This window comes from Oncorhynchus tshawytscha, linkage group LG04, assembly GCF_018296145.1.
Source record: "Oncorhynchus tshawytscha isolate Ot180627B linkage group LG04, Otsh_v2.0, whole genome shotgun sequence".
NCBI lineage: Eukaryota > Metazoa > Chordata > Actinopteri > Salmoniformes > Salmonidae > Oncorhynchus > Oncorhynchus tshawytscha.
In genome coordinates this window covers 32,500,946-32,516,872 of record NC_056432.1, presented here as the reverse complement: position 1 = coordinate 32,516,872, position 15,927 = coordinate 32,500,946, and the positions used below count along the sequence as shown (strand labels likewise).

The 15,927-nt window shown below is 47.0% G+C and overlaps 1 protein-coding gene across 1 annotated transcript in view; it reads left to right on the top strand.

The window, feature by feature from the left end:
- Nucleotides 1-12,355: 12,355 nt before the first annotated feature.
- The window catches only part of lix1 (limb and CNS expressed 1), an 8,717-nt gene continuing 5,145 nt past the window's right edge, over nt 12,356-15,927 (top strand). The window contains exons 1-3 of the mRNA XM_024417709.2: nt 12,356-12,752; nt 13,989-14,194; nt 15,390-15,530. Coding sequence (XP_024273477.2) covers nt 12,668-12,752; nt 13,989-14,194; nt 15,390-15,530 — 432 coding nt within the window. The 5' untranslated portion in view covers nt 12,356-12,667. The remainder of the gene's footprint in view (nt 12,753-13,988; nt 14,195-15,389; nt 15,531-15,927) is intronic.

Sequence of the window (15,927 nt, the reverse complement as noted above, 5' to 3'; positions counted from 1 at the left end):
ATTTCTTGCTTTGCTCCTAGTAACATTGAAATGAGTTATTTATGTGGTAGTGTTAAGTGTGGAGGTGTAGTAATTGAAGTTAAAGATTCCTGTTGTTGGTGACGCCCGTTTGGTGGCACGTTTATGGTCATGTTGCAGCAGTGTGTAGGAGGGAGATTTCAAGATGCAGGAAATGTGCAGGAGGCCATTGGACTGAGGATTGCGTAGTTTCGGTGGATAAAATTGTGTGTCAACTGTAGGGGTACCCATTTTGCTGGGGATCGGAAGTGTCCGGCGAAAGAGGCCAGTTGAGGTTTCCAGAGTCAGTAGTGCAGAAGGTGTCGTATGCTGAGGCATACTTAACCAGGCAAGTTAGTTAAGAACAAATTCTTATTTACAATGACGGCCTACCAAGAGGCAAAAGGCCTCCTGTGGGGATGGGGGCTGGGATTAAAAATATAGGACAAAACACACATCACGACAAGAGAGACACCACAACACTACATAAAGAGAGACCTTAGACAACAACATAGCATGGCAGCAACACATGACAACACAGCATGGTTACAACACCACATGACAACAACATGGTAGCAACATAAGATGGCAGCAGTACAACATTGTAGCAGCACACAACATGGTAAAAACATTATTGGGCACAGACAACAGCAAAAAGGCAAGAAGGTATAGACAACAATCCTTAACGTGAAGAAGCCACAACTGTCAGTAAGAGTGTCCATGATTGAGTCTTTGAATGAGGTCCAGTTTGAGTGTTTGTTGCAGCTCGTTCCAGTTGCTAGCTGCAGCGAACTGAAAAGAGGAGCGACCCAGGGATGCGTGTGCTTTGGGGACTTTTAACAGAATGTGACTGGCAGAACAGGTGTTGTATGTGTAGGATGAGGGCTGCAGTAGGTATCTCAGATAGGGGGGAGTGAAGCCTAAGAGGATATTATAAATAAGCATCAACCAGTGGGTCTTACGACGGGTATACAGAGATGACCAGTTTACAGAGGAGTATAGAGTGCAGTGATGTATCCATTGGTGGCAAATCTGATGGCCAAACAGTAAAGAACATCTAGCCACTCGAGAGCACCCTTACCTGCCGATCTACAAATTATGTCTACATAATCTAGCATGGGTAGGATGGTCATCTGAATCAGGATTAGTTTGGCAGCTGGGGTGAAAGACGAGTGATTACGATAGAGGAAACCAAGTCTAGATGTAACCTTAGCCTGCAGCTTTGATATGTGCTGAAAGAAGGAGAGTGTACCGTCTAGCCATACTCCCAAGAACTTGTATGAGGTGAATACCTCAAGCTCTAAGGTAGTAAACACGCCGGTGGGGAGAGGGGCATTCTTCTTACCAAACCACATTACCTTTGTTTTAGAGGTGTTAATAACAAGGTTAAGGGCAGAGAAAGCTTGTTGGACGTTAAGAAAGCTTTGTTGTAGAACGTCACATCAACACCATTATCCCAGAAACCCTAGACCCACACCAATTTGCATACCGCACCAACAGATCCACAGATGATGTCTCTGTTGCACTCCATACTGCCCTTTCACGCCTGGACATAAGGAACACCTATGTGAGAATGTTATTCATTGACTAGAACTCGTTCAATAACATAGTGCCCTCAAAGCTCATCAATAAGCTAAGGACCCTGGGACTAAACACCTCCCTCTGCAACTGGATCCTGGACTTCCTGACGGGCCGCTCACAGGTGGCAAGGGTAGGTAACAACACATCCGCCCGACTGATCCTCAACACGGGGTCCCCTCAGGGGTACGTGCTCAGTCCCCTCCTGTACTCCCTGTTCACTCATGACTGCATGGCCAGGCACAACTCCAACACCAACATTAAGTTTGCTGATGACACAACAGTGGTAGCCTGATCACCGACAACAATGAGACAGCCTATAGGAAGAAGGGTTGGAGACCTGACCGTGTGCTGCAAGGACAACAACCTCTCCCTCAACGTGATCTAGACAAAGCAGATGATTGTGGACTACAGGAAAAGGAGGACCGAGTATGTCTCAATTCTCTGTAGTGAAGCAGGTTGAGAGCTTCAAGTTCCTTGGTGTCCACATCACCAACAAACTAACATGGTCCAAGCACACCAAGACAATCATGAAGACCGCATGACAAAACCTATTCCCCCTCAGGAGACTGAAAAGATTTGGCATGGGTCCTCAGATCCTCAAAAGGTTTTATAGCTGCACCATCGAGAGCATCCTGACGGGTTGCATCACTGCCTGGTATGGCAACTGCTCGGCCTCTGAACACAAGGCACTACAGAGGGTAGTGCGGACGGCCCAGTACATCACAGGGGCCAAGCTTCCTGACATCCAGGACAACTATTCCAGAAGTTGTCAGAGGAAGGCCCTAAAAATGTCCAAAGACTCCAGCCATAGACTGTTCTCTCTGCTACCACATGGCAAGCGATACTGGAGCACCAAGTCTAGGTCCAAGAGGCTTCTAAACAGCTTCTACCCCCAAGTCACAAGACTCCTGAACATCTAATTAAATGGCTACCCAGACTATTTGCATTGCCCCCCACCCTTCTATGCTGCTGCTACTCTTATTATCTATGTATAGTCACTTTAGTAACTCTACCAACATGTACATATTAACTCAATTACTTCAACACTGGTGCCCCCGCACATTGACTCTGTACCGGTACCTCCTGTATATAGCCCCGCTATTGTTATTTACTGCTGTTCTTTAATTATTTGTTCTTATCTCTTACTTTTTTTTTTGGGGTGGGGGATTTTCTTAAAACTGCATTGTTGGTTAAGGGCTTGACTGTAAAGGTCTACACCTGTTGTATTCAGGGCATGTGACAAATACAATTTGATTTGTGCAAACACCGGGGCCTTACTTTGGTGACGGTCTGCGCTGGCTTTCTGGCGTAGCACGGCGCGCTAAAGATGAGCGGCGTCCCATGTCTCCTCCGCGCGCCGGAACCAGTCCACCTCCACTATGAATGCCAAAGAGGGATCAGGATGGGGCAGCACGGGAGCCGAGGTAAACAGAGCCCTCAGGTGACCAAAAGCCCTGTCCGCCTCAGCCGACCACTGCAAATGTACCGGTCCCCCCTTCAGCAGTGAGGTAATGGGAGCCATTACCTGACCAAAACCCCGGATGACCCGGATGAACCGGGGTTCAAACCCTAGAAATCACTGCACCTCCTTTACCATGGTGGTAGTCTGCCATTTACGCACTGCTGAAATGCGGTCACTCTCCATCTCAACCCCTGAAGTGGAAATGCGGTACCCTAAGAAGGAGACGGACTGTTGGAAGAACAGGCATTTCTCAGCCTTGACGTACAGGTCATGCTCCAACAGACGACCAAGCACCCTGCGCACCAGGGTTACATGCTCGGCGCCTGTAGCGGAGTATATCAGGATGTCATCAATATACACCACTACACCCTGTCCGTGCAGATCCCTGAAAATCTTGTCTTGGAAGGCTTGGAAGACTGATGGAATATTCATCAACTCGTATGGCATGACGAGGTACTCATAATACCCTGAGGTAGTACTAAAAGCCCTAGTCTCCCTCCCGGATACGCACCAGGTTGTAAGCACTCCTGAGATCTAGTTTGGTGAAGAAGCGTGCCCCGTGCATTGACTCAATCCTGTAACTGTACCTCACAGTGATCTGGTTTAGACCTCAATAGTCAATACACAGGCGCAGACCTCCCTCCTTCTTCTTCACAAAAAATAAACTCAAGTAGGCGGGTGAAGTGGAGGAGCGAATGTACCCCTGACGCAGGGAATCGGAGACGTATGTTTCCATAGCCGCTGCCTCCGCCTGTGACGGGATACACGTGACTCCTGGGAAGTGCGGAGTCTACCAGAAGATATATCGCACAATCCCCCAGTCGATGGCATATTCAGGGGGGATGCGCACGGTGGAAACCTGGTCTGGACTTTCCACCGTAGTAGCACCAACAGAAACCCCTAAACATCTCCCCGAGCACTCTTGCAACCACCCCATGAGAGCCATCTGTTGCCACGAAACAGTGGGGCCATGACATGCTAACCAGGGTAGGGCTAGCACCATGGGAAATGCAGGAGAGTCAATAAGAAAGAGACTGATTCTCTCCTTGTGATCCCACTGCGTCACCATGCCCAGGGGAACGGTGACCTCCCTAATCAACCCTAATGGTCGACAGTCTAAGGTGTGAAAGGGGAAGGGCACAGCCACTTCGCGTTCCTAGGAAGCTATGCAGTATTTAGTTTTTTTACGAGTTATTTCTTACATTGGTACCCCAGGTAATCTTAGGTTTCCTTACATACAGTCGGGAGGAACTACTGAATATAAGAGCAACGTCAACTCACCATCATTACGACCAGGAATATGACTTTCCCGAAGCGGATCCTGTGTTTTGCCTTCCACCAAGGACAATGGATCGGATCCCAGCCGGCGACCCAAAACAACGAGTTCTTCTGGTCAGGCTCGGGAGATGGGCACATCGCGCACCACTCCCTAGCATACTACTCGCCAATGTCCAGTGTCTTGACAACAAAGTTGATGAAATCCGAGCAAGGGTAGCATTCCAGAGAGACATCAGAGACTGTAACGTTCTTTGCTTCACGGAAACATGGCTCACTCGAGAGACTCTATCGGAGTCGGTGCAGCCAGCTGGTTTCTTCACGCATCGTGCCAACAGAAACAAGCATCTTTCTGATAAGAAGAGGGGTGTGATCATAACAACATACAGGAACTCAAGTCCTTCTGTTCACCTGACTTAGAATTCCACACAATCAAATGTCGACCGCATTACCTACCAAGGGAATTCTCTTCGATTATAATCACAGCCGTATATATTCCCCACCAAGCAGACACATCGATGGCACTGAACAAACTTTATTTGACTCTATGTAAACTGGAAACCACATATCCTGAGGCTGCATTCATTGTAGCTGGGGATTCTAACAAGGATAATCTGAAAACAAGACTCCCTAAATTCTATCAGCATATCGATTGCACAACCAGGGCTGGTAAAACTCTGGATCATTGTTATTCTAACTTCCGCGGTGCATATAAGGCCCTCCCCTGCCCTCCTTTTGGAAAAGCTGACCACGACTTCAATTTGTTGCTTCCAGCCTACAGACAGAGACTAAAACAAGAAGCTCCGGCGCACAGGTCTGTTCAACGCTGGTCCGACCAATCTGATTCCACGCTTCAAGACTGCTTCGATCACGTGGATTGGGATATGTTCCGCAATGCGTCCAACAACAACATTGACGAATACGCTGATTCGGTGAGCGAGTTCATTAGAAAGTGTATCGGCGATGTTATACCCACAGCAACGATTTAAACATTCCCAAACCAGAAACCGTGGATTGATGGCAGCATTCGCGAGAAACTGAACGCGCGAACCACTGCTTTAAACCAGGGCAAGGTGACCGGAAACATGACCGAATACAAACAGTGTAGCTATTCCCTCCGCAAGGCAATCAAACAAGCTAAGCATCAGTATAGAGACAAAGTAGAGTCGCAATTCAACGGCTCAGACACAAGAGGTTTGTGGCAGGGTCTACAGTCAATCGCGGATTACAAAAAGAAAACCAGCCCCGTCTCGGACCAGGATGTCTTGCTCCCAGACAGACTAAATAACTTTTTTGCTCGCTTTGAGGACAATACAGTGCCACTGACACGGCCCGCTACCAAAACCTGCGCACTCTCCTCCACTGCCGCCAACATGAGTAAAACATTTAAACGTTTTAACCCTCGCAAGGCTGCAGGTCCAGACAGTATCCCCAGCCGTGTCCTCAGAGCATGTGCAGACCAGCTGGCTGGTGTGTTTACGGACATATTCAATCAATCCTTATCCCAGTCTGCTGTTCCCACATGCTTCAAAAGGGCCACCATTGTTCCTGTTCCCAAGAAAGCTAAGGTAACTGAGCTAAACAACTACCCGTAGCACTCACTTCCGTCATCATGAAGTGCTTTGAGAGACTAGTCAGGGACCATATTCCCTCCACCCTACCTGACACCCTAGACCCACTCTAATTTGCTTACCGCCCCAATAGGTCCACAGACGACGCAATCGTAACCACACTGCCCTAACCCATCTGGACAAGAGGAATTCCTATGTGAGAATGCTGTTCATCGACTACAGCTCAGCATTTAGTACCCTCCAAACTCGTCATCAAGCTCGAGACCCTGGGTCTCGACCCTGCCCTGTGCAACTGGGTACTGGACTTCCTCACGGGCCGCCACCAGGTGGTGAGGGTAGGTAACAACATCTCCACCCCGCTGATCCTCAACACTGGGCCCCACAAGGGTGCGTTCTGAGCCCTCTCCTGTATTCTCTGTTCACCCACGACTACGTGGCCATGCACGGCTCCAACTCAATCATCAAGTTTGCGGACGACACTACAGTGGTAGGCTTGATTACCAACAACGACGAGATGGCCTACAGGGAGGAGGTGAGGTCCCTCGGAGTGTGGTGTCAGGAAAATAACCTCACACTCAATGTCAACAAAACAAAGGAGATGATTGTGGACTTCAGGAAACAGCAGAGGGAGCACCCCCCTATCCACATCGACGGGACAGTAGTGGAGAGGGTAGTAAGTTTTAAGTTCCTCGGCGTACACATCACGAACAAACTTAATTGGTCCACCCACACAGACAGCGTTGTGAAGAAGGCGCAGCAGCGCCTCTTCAACCTCAGGAGGCTGAAGAAATTCGGCTTGTCACCAAAAGCACTCACAAACTTCTACAGATGCACAATCGAGAGCATCCTGTCGGGCTGTATCACCGCCTAGTACGGAAACTGCTCCGCCCACAACCGTAAGGCTCTCCAGAGGGTAGTGAGGTCTGCACAATGCATCACCGGGGGCAAACTACCTGCCCTCCAGGACACCTACACCACCCGATGTCACAGGAAGGCCATAAAGATCATCAAGGACAACAACCACCCGAGCCACTGCCTGTTCACCCCGCTATCATCCAGAAGGTGAGGTCAGTACAGTGCATCAAAGCAGGGACCGAGAGACTGAATTAGATTATAACAGATTATATCTCAAGGCCATCAGACTGTTAAACAGCCACCACTAACATTGAGTGGCTGCTGCCAACACACTGACTCAACTCCATCCACTTTAATAATGGAAATTTAATGTATTACTAGCCAATTTAAACAATGCCACTTAATATAATGTTTACATACCCTACATTACTCATCTCATATGTATATGTATATACTGTACTCTATATCATCTACTGCATCTTTATGTAATACTTGTATCACTAGCCACTTTAAACTATGCCACTTTGTTTACATACCCTACCATCTACTGCATCTTGCCTATGCCGATCTGTATCATCACTCATTCATATATCTTTATGTACATATTCTTTATCCCTTTACACTTGTGTGTATAAGGTACTAGTTGTGGAATTAGGTTAGATTACTCGTTGGTTACTGCATTGTCGGAACTAGAAGCACAAGCATTTCGCTACACTCGCATTAACATCTGCTAACCATGTGTATGTGACAAATAAATTTGGATTTGATTTGATTGGGGATCCCTAAACTATGGGCGAACGATCTGTCTATAAAATTCTCAGCCGCGGCTGAATCGATGAGCGCCTTATGCTGGGAATGCGGGGATAATTCAGCAAAAGTGGCATACAAAAACATGTATGCAACAGAGGGCTCTGGATGAGAATGGTGCCAGCTCACCTGGGGTGACACCAGAGTGCCCTGCCTGCTGCCTCGATCCCCAGACGCAGGAGAGCAGAACTAGGTAATAGCCGGAGCAGTTTAACCTCTCTGGGATATGTGGGACGGTAGCGTTTTCGCCTGCCATATGAGTTCTGTTATACTCACAGACATCATTCAAACAGTTTTAGAAACTTCTGTTTTCTATCCAAAACTACTAATAATATGCATATATTAGCATCTGGGACAGAGTAGCAGGCAGTTTACTCTGGGCACCTTATTCATCCAAGTTACTCAATACTGCCCCACTGTCACCAAGAAGTTAATTGCAAAACCGACGGCATAAAGAAATAACAAACATGGGTACTGTCACGCCCTGACCTTAGTATTCTTTTTTTTCTTTATTATTTTGATTAGGTCAGGGTGTGACATGGGTGATATGTGTGTTTTTCGTCTCATCTAGGGTGTTTTTACTGTCTAGAGTTTTTTGTAGATTTATGGGGTTGTTTCCATCTAGGTGTTTATGTAGGTCTACGGTTGCCTAGATTGGTTCTCAATTAGAGGCAGGTGTTTATCGTTGTCTCTGATTGGGAACCATATTTAGGCAGCCATATTCTTTGGGGATTTAGTAGGTGATTGTTTCATGTGTCAGTGTTTGTGCCACACGGGACTGTTTCGTTTCCATTTCACTTTGTTATTTTGTATTTGTGTCATGTTCAGTCTTGTCTATTAAAACGTGGACACTTACCACGCTGCGTATTGGTCCGATCCTTGATACACCTCTTCAGACGAAGAGGAGGAAATCCGTGAAAGGTACAAAACCCAACGCGTACCAATAAACATGTGCACAAGCACTTACAACAAACAATTCCACACAAAGACATGGGGGGAACAGAGGTTTAAATACACAACAATTAACGAGGGAAATTAAAACCAGGTGTGAAGGAAAACAAGACAAAACAAATGGAGAATGAAAAGTGGATCGGCGATGGCTAGAAGACCGGTGACGCCGACCACCGAACGCCGCCCGAACAAGGAGAGGAACCGACTTCAGTGGAAGTCGTGACAATTATTTTCACCCATCAGACACTTCTTGATTTAATCTTGTCTTTACATATACTAAATAATGTATGTGTGACATTTGTCTTGATTTAGAATTGACCATTATCATGCACCTGTATCGAAACAGGGGCAGCGGGAAAAAATAGATGTTATCTATGCACTTTTTTATTTTACTAGGCAAGTCAGTTAAGAACAAATTCTTATTTCCAATGACGGCCTAGGAACAGTGGGTTACCTGCCTGTTCAGGGGCTGAACGACCGATTTGTACCTTGTCAGCTCGGGGGTTTGAACTTGCAACCTTCTGGTTACTAGTCCGACGCTCTAACCACTAGGCTACCCTGCCGCCCCTTAAATAGCGAATGGAGGACACTTTCCCGTGGTTAATTTTGATGCCAGCCAGGTAGGCTATACTCCTGTTGTAAATATTAGCAATGTGCTTAATATTAGGAAAGTTGAGAAATAAATATAGAAAGCTGATGGGATCCTCCTCTTTTTATTAGCAGCCGTCACTCTGTTTTCTCCTCACGACTTCCATTCCTCATTTTCAGGTAGTGTGTGAAAGTGTGAGTTTGTGTGTGTGTTTGTCTTGACTGAGAGCTCATGGGCTCTCAGCCCATGAACACCAATGAAGTGTTTGATTAGATTTTCGAATGCAGTTGCATTGATATCAGAGTGATTAGAGGGACAATAGAGTGCTGAGTACCATGCAGTTAGCAAGTTTGGTAGGCTACTCATGACCATCAGTAGCATCAGAGCTTGGGGAAGCCTAATTATCGTGACTAAACTGTCATGTGGAATTTGACTGCCTTCATGACTCATGATCGCCGGTGTGGCGGTAATATGGTCACTACAGCAGCCCTCGTCAAGCGTCTGTGTGACTTAGTTGAGTGAGTGTGTCCGTACGTCCGATAACCTGGTCCCCGAGGACAGCAGAAGATGAGGAGAACATGAACCACATTGGAGATGAGAGGAGAAAGACCTATTGGAAGAAGGCCAATGTTCCCAGTGACGATCCCCCAGTGTTGAACTCTCCTGCTCCGTATCTAATGCAGTGTGAATACTTACAATATAGACAACTTTAATATGAATGACAATGAGTCCAGGTGTGTATTCAAAGTATATAGCTACAGTTCTAAGTATATTTTTTTTAATGGGAGTTTAGAATTGTTGCACATATATTGCCTATACCAAACAAATACTGATTTGCAAACAGACAAAAGACTGATAAAAGTAATGGATTACATTGATATAGCGCTTTTCCAAGTAGTCAAAGTGCTTTACCTTGTAAAGAGATTACTTGTGTCACTCACTAGCGGAAGTTTCAAATAAAAAAAATAAAAAATCAAATCAAATATATTTGTCACATACACATGGTTAGCAGATGTTAATGCGAGTGTAGCGAAATGCTTGTGCTTCTAGTTCCGACAATGCAGTAATGACCAACATGTAATCTAACCTAACAATTCCAAAACTACTACCTTATACATACAAGTGTAAAGGGATAAAGAATCTGTACATGAAGATATATGAATGAGTGATGCTACAGAACGACATAGGCAAGATGCAGTAGATGGTATCGAGTACAGTATCAAATCAAATCAAATCTACTTTATTTATATAGCCCTTCGTACATCAGCTGATATCTCAAAGTGCTGTACAGAAACCCAGCCTAAAACCCCAAACAGCAAGCAATGCAGGTGTAGAAGCACGGTGACTAGGAAAAACTCCCTAGAAAGGCCAAAACCTAGGAAGAAACCTAGAGAGGAACCAGGCTATGTGGGGTGGCCAGTCCTCTTCTGGCTGTGCCGGGTGGAGATTATAACAGAACATGGCCAAGATGTTCAAATGTTCATAAATGGCCAGCATGGTCGAATAATAATAAGGCAGAACAGTTGAAACTGGAGCAGCAGCACGGCCAGGTGGACTGGGATAGCAAGGAGTCATCATGTCAGGTAGTCCTGGGGCATGGTCCTAGGGCTCAGGTCCTCCGAGAGAGAGAAAGCAAGAGAGAAGGAGAGAATTAGAGAACACACACTTAGATTCACACAGGACACCGAATAGGACAGGAGAAGTACTCCAGATATAACAAACTGACCCTAGTCCCCCGACACATAAACTACTGCAGCATAAATACTGGAGGCTGAGACAGGAGGGGTCAGGAGACACTGTGGCCCCATCCGAGGACACCCCCGGACAGTGCCAAACAGGAAGGATATAACCCCACCCACTTTGCCAAAGCACAGCCCCCACACCACTAGAGGGATATCTTCAACCACCAACTTACCATCCTGAGACAAGGCTGAGTATAGCCCACAAAGATCTCCGCCATGGCACAACCCAAGGGGGGGCGCCAACCCAGACAGGATGACCACATCAGTGAATCAACCCACTCAGGTGACGCACCCCTTCCAGGGACGGCATGAGAGAGCCCCAGTAAGCCAGTGACTCAGCCCCTGTAATAGGGTTAGAGGCAGAGAAACCCAGTGGAAAGAGGGGAACCGGCCAGGCAGAGACAGTAAGGGCGGTTTGTTGCTCCAGAGCCTTTCTGTTCACCTTCCCACTCCCGGGCCAGACTACACTCAATCATATGAGTATATACATATGAGATGAGTAATATTTATTTGAGTCAGTTATGTAGTGCTAGAGCAAAAACCAAAAGAGGGGTCCCAGGACCGGGTTTGGGAAACACTGCCCTAATGGTTCTCGGGTTTGGGAAACACTGCCCTAATGGTTCTCGGGTTTGGGAAACACTGCCCTAATGGTTCTTGGGTTTGGGAAACACTGCCCTAATGGTTCTCGGGTTTGGGAAACACTGCCCTAATGGTTCTTGGGTTTGGGAAACACTGCCCTAATGGTTCTCGGGTTTGGGAAACACTGCCCTAATGGTTCTCGGGTTTGGGAAACACTGCCCTAATGGTTCTCGGGTTTGGGAAACACTGCCCTAATGGTTCTCGGGTTTGGGAAACACTGCCCTAATGTTTCTCGGGTTTGGGAAACACTGCCCTAATGGTTCTCGGGTTTGGGAAACACTGCACCAACCTGACAATGAGGAATGGAAGTCTTGAGGACAGAATCCCCTCCACTCTGTGATAGTGAGTATATTAATCTGTAATATATTTGGAGGGAGTGAGTGTCTGAGTGAATGCAGAGCTGAACAATGGCCATTCATACACGCAGCCTGAAAGGAGCTCAGGCCCTGGATCCACAATAATAGCCAAGAGAAGTCAACAGCATGGCTCCATCCCACCCACCCCCACTCACACGGTCACACACACACACAGCATTCCTCTGAGGATGTGGGTTAGTTGGTGTTTGGCTGGTGGGTTAGGGATTAGGATGGGGGTTATTAACATTGGTTGGTCTTATGGCACCTTTTACTATGAGAAGCTTGAGCACATTTCATGGACAGAGGGACCCAGTTATGGGTGGGACTGTTCTGTCCACTAGGATTCCTGCTGCCAACGGCCCTGGTATGTTTAGGGTGTGACCCAGATCCTGTGTGGCTGTAAGAGAGGAGAGAGGGGCTCCACAGTGACCCTCTATAGAGCCCTGTAAAGTCTGTCTGACCACTCTGGGATTAGGCAGCTGCAGAGGAGAGGTGAGAGGGCTGGGGGGGAGGGGGGGGGCACATACCAACAGCAGGCCTCAGTGTATATGCGTGTGAGGGGGCCCCCTAGCTAATTAGCAGAGCTCGTGACAAAAGGTAGAGCGCTCCAGAGGAGAACCCCTGGGGAGGCCTCCATACGAGAGAGGGGAAGAAAGAGGAGCGGGGAGGAGGAGAGAAAAAGGGGAGTTGAGTTAAGGGGAAGTGCAGTCTTTATCCTCTCATTTAAAAAAGTATTAAGTGGAGTTGCGTTTGGAGTAGTTTCCCACTGCTTGCTGCGCTCTCCATGGAACATGGTTTGAACTAGACTGAGCGTGTGTGCAGGAAGACTGAGATTGAAGAGGATGAGCCAAGTTTGGGGTTCTCCATACGATAATACGATGTCACACCTTCTGTCCCCAAGTGACTTCGGTACCAGCCTCAAGGACTGTGAGTAGCTATCCATACACAGAGACACACACATGGAGACACACAAATGCACATCATTCTCAGACATCTGGGCTTGAGCAGCTAACTGGGATGTCACCTGCAGTTGAATCAATGTGAGGGCCATACTCAGACCATGCTTTTGGTATTGCATATGGCTGTTTTATATAGACATGTATTGCATATGGCTGTTTTATATAGGCATGTTTTGCATTTAGTTACTCAAAACACACTGACATAGGGCCTGGGAAATCTTCAGTAAATTGCTTTTTATCAATAAGCAGAGTTGAAAAAGCTGATTCATTAGATGCTTGTTTTCCCAGATAGAACTTTCAGGTGCCTCTGTTTACTGCATCAGCCATAAATGCACACAGTAAAAAAACATTACATTGGTTCTGATGCAAATACTTTTGATTGATGTAAGCAGTGTTGCGTGGAGATGTTCCACTGTGTCGATCTACAGTAGGCATAATCACCTTCAAATGCATTTGATTTTAATGAAACTTTTTCACTCAAAGGTAAGCTTGCTCTCGTTCATCAGGCTGCAGGGCTAGCCTGCCATGATCTGAAGCCATCTCAGCCATCTCTGTAGGGAGGTTTAGAGTTGAGTGGTTGGGTGGTGTCCCCTTTTCCTAAATCAGCTCGAACCTAACTCAGCCTGGGAATGTTCAGTTACAGAAACAGGTTATTTCCACAAACATACACACACACATGCACTCTCTCTCTCTCTCTCTCTCTCTCTCTCTCTCTCTCTCTCTCTCTCTCTCACACACACACACACACACACACACACACACACACACACACACACACACACACACACACACACACACACACACACACACAGTGAAGGAATAGGTGTATAACTGTGGCCAACACTATAGACGGACAGTAGATATCAGAAGTTAAACAACGTTTTAATGGGCTGTCTCTGCATTAATTAAGATAAATATATCTACAGTCCATTCCAACAGTGTCCGCCTCATACCCTTATTAAGTCAGATAGAGGGTCTGTAGAGTAGCTTTGTGGTGCTGAGTATATTGAAACTCTAAATCACCCTGGCCTCTCTTCATTCCTCATTGTGTTTCTACCACAGGCACAGGACATCTCTGAAACTGTATGGCTTGTTCTAAAGCCCTGAGGACTTTTTTTAGATTTATTTTGACGTGTCAATCATCAGGCCTATATGCAGACTTTCATTATTGCGTGTGTGTGTGTGTGTGTGTGTGTGTCCTCAGTGAACATTGTGGCCATGTTGCATAACTTTTGGGAGCAGAAGCAGGTGGAACAGGTCAAGGGGTCCGACAGCCAATCAGAGGACTCGGTGAAAGGCTCTGCCAGCCAATCAGAGGGCTTGTTGTTGTATGAGTCTGCCCCTTCCCCAAGACCCCCTTACATCTACTACGTCACTCTGCCTGGAGGAAGCTGCTTTGGAAACTATAAGGTGACTGCCATCATAACCATCACAACCACCTAACCCACCTAAACCAGTACTACTCACAAAATATGTATTTATTTAACTAGGAAAGTCAGTTAAGAACAAATTCTTATTTACAATGACAGCCTACCGGGGAACAGTGGGTTAACTGCCTTGTTCAGGGGCAGAACGACATATTTTTTACCTTGTCAGCTTGGGGACTCGATCCAGCAACCTTTTGGTTACTGGCCCAACGCTCTAACCACTAGGTTACCTGCCACCCCTCACCTCATTACCAAATTCCACTGTGGTGGAAAGCTAGGGTTGTTGCAGACAAGGTTATTGGTGGGGTAGGGTAGGTAGTTAGGGTTGGTGGCAAGGGTTGAGGAGAGGAGGGAGGAGGGGGTAAGAGTTGGGGGCCAGGTGGTTATTTTCCATATCCCAATGACAGGAGCCCACCGTGGAGTAGAGACAGAGTTTCCATAGCGCAGCCAAAGACCACCACTGAACAGCTTTAACGGTGCTCTGTCATTAGTGTGAGTGAGAAAAATACCTGTCTGGACAGGAGTGCTGCTCAGCCTTGCTGTGGGTCTGAATGGTGTGTGGAGGGCCTCATTACGGCACAGCCCCTAAAGAGAGGTCCTTCATCTATACCCGTCAGACCCTGGGCAGTACACACACACAGCCTCTCAACCTGCTTTGATGATTTTATTCAGCTGGAATCCCGTGATACTTTTCAAAGGGCTCATTGTGGCTCACACAGCCTCCCAGAGGTCGAGGCCCCAAATGCCTTGTGATTGGTTCAGAGCTGCCTGTGATGTTATATTCTGACTCCACATTTGATTGCTAATCCCATGATTTGCTTTTATAAACTCTCACATGTTGAAGAAAGTCATGAAACGAACCCAAGCAGAGGCCTTTTCTAGATGACCTTTAGTTCCATAGATTTGTCCCATATTTTGTAAAGAGAGAGGGTGGAGCTCTTCATTCCGTTTTCGATCCTCGTTCTATTTCTTCTCTGAACACATGTGGACCCAGAACAATCCAGCATTTGACCAATTACACAGGACTTTGGTTCTGGGTTAACCGAGATTATGCAAACAGTGATCATCTCAAACCAACAACACTGCAAATATAATTTAAATAGTGGGACTTATGTCTCCCTCTTTTCTCTCCACTTCCTCTCTCTGCCAACCTCCCACCTCTTTCTGACTCTCTGTAGGAGTGTGAGACCCAGGCGGAAGCTCGTAGGGATGCGGCACGTGTCGCTCTGATGAACTCTCTAGTGAACGAGCTGCCGTCTAGACGAATCACTCCTCTGTTCATCACACACAGCCTGCAGGAGGCTGCTTCAGCCAGCACCGTGAGTCTAGCACAAGACTAACTCTGGCACAGGACTTACTCTGGCACAGGACTTACTCTGGCACAGGACTAACTCTGGCACAGGACTTACTCTGGCACAGGACTAACTCTGGCACAGGATTTACTCTGGCACAGGACTAACTCTGGCACAGGACTTACTCTGGCACAGGACTAACTCTGGCACAAGACTAACTCTGGCACAGGACTTACTCTGGCACAGGACTTACTCTGGCACAGGACTAACTTTGGCACAGGACTAACTCTGGCACAGGACTAACTCTGGCACAGGACTTACTCTGGCACAGGACTAACTCTGACACAGGACTTACTCTAGCACAGGACTAACTCTAGCACAAGACTTACTCTAACACAGGACTATCTCTGGCACAGGACTAACT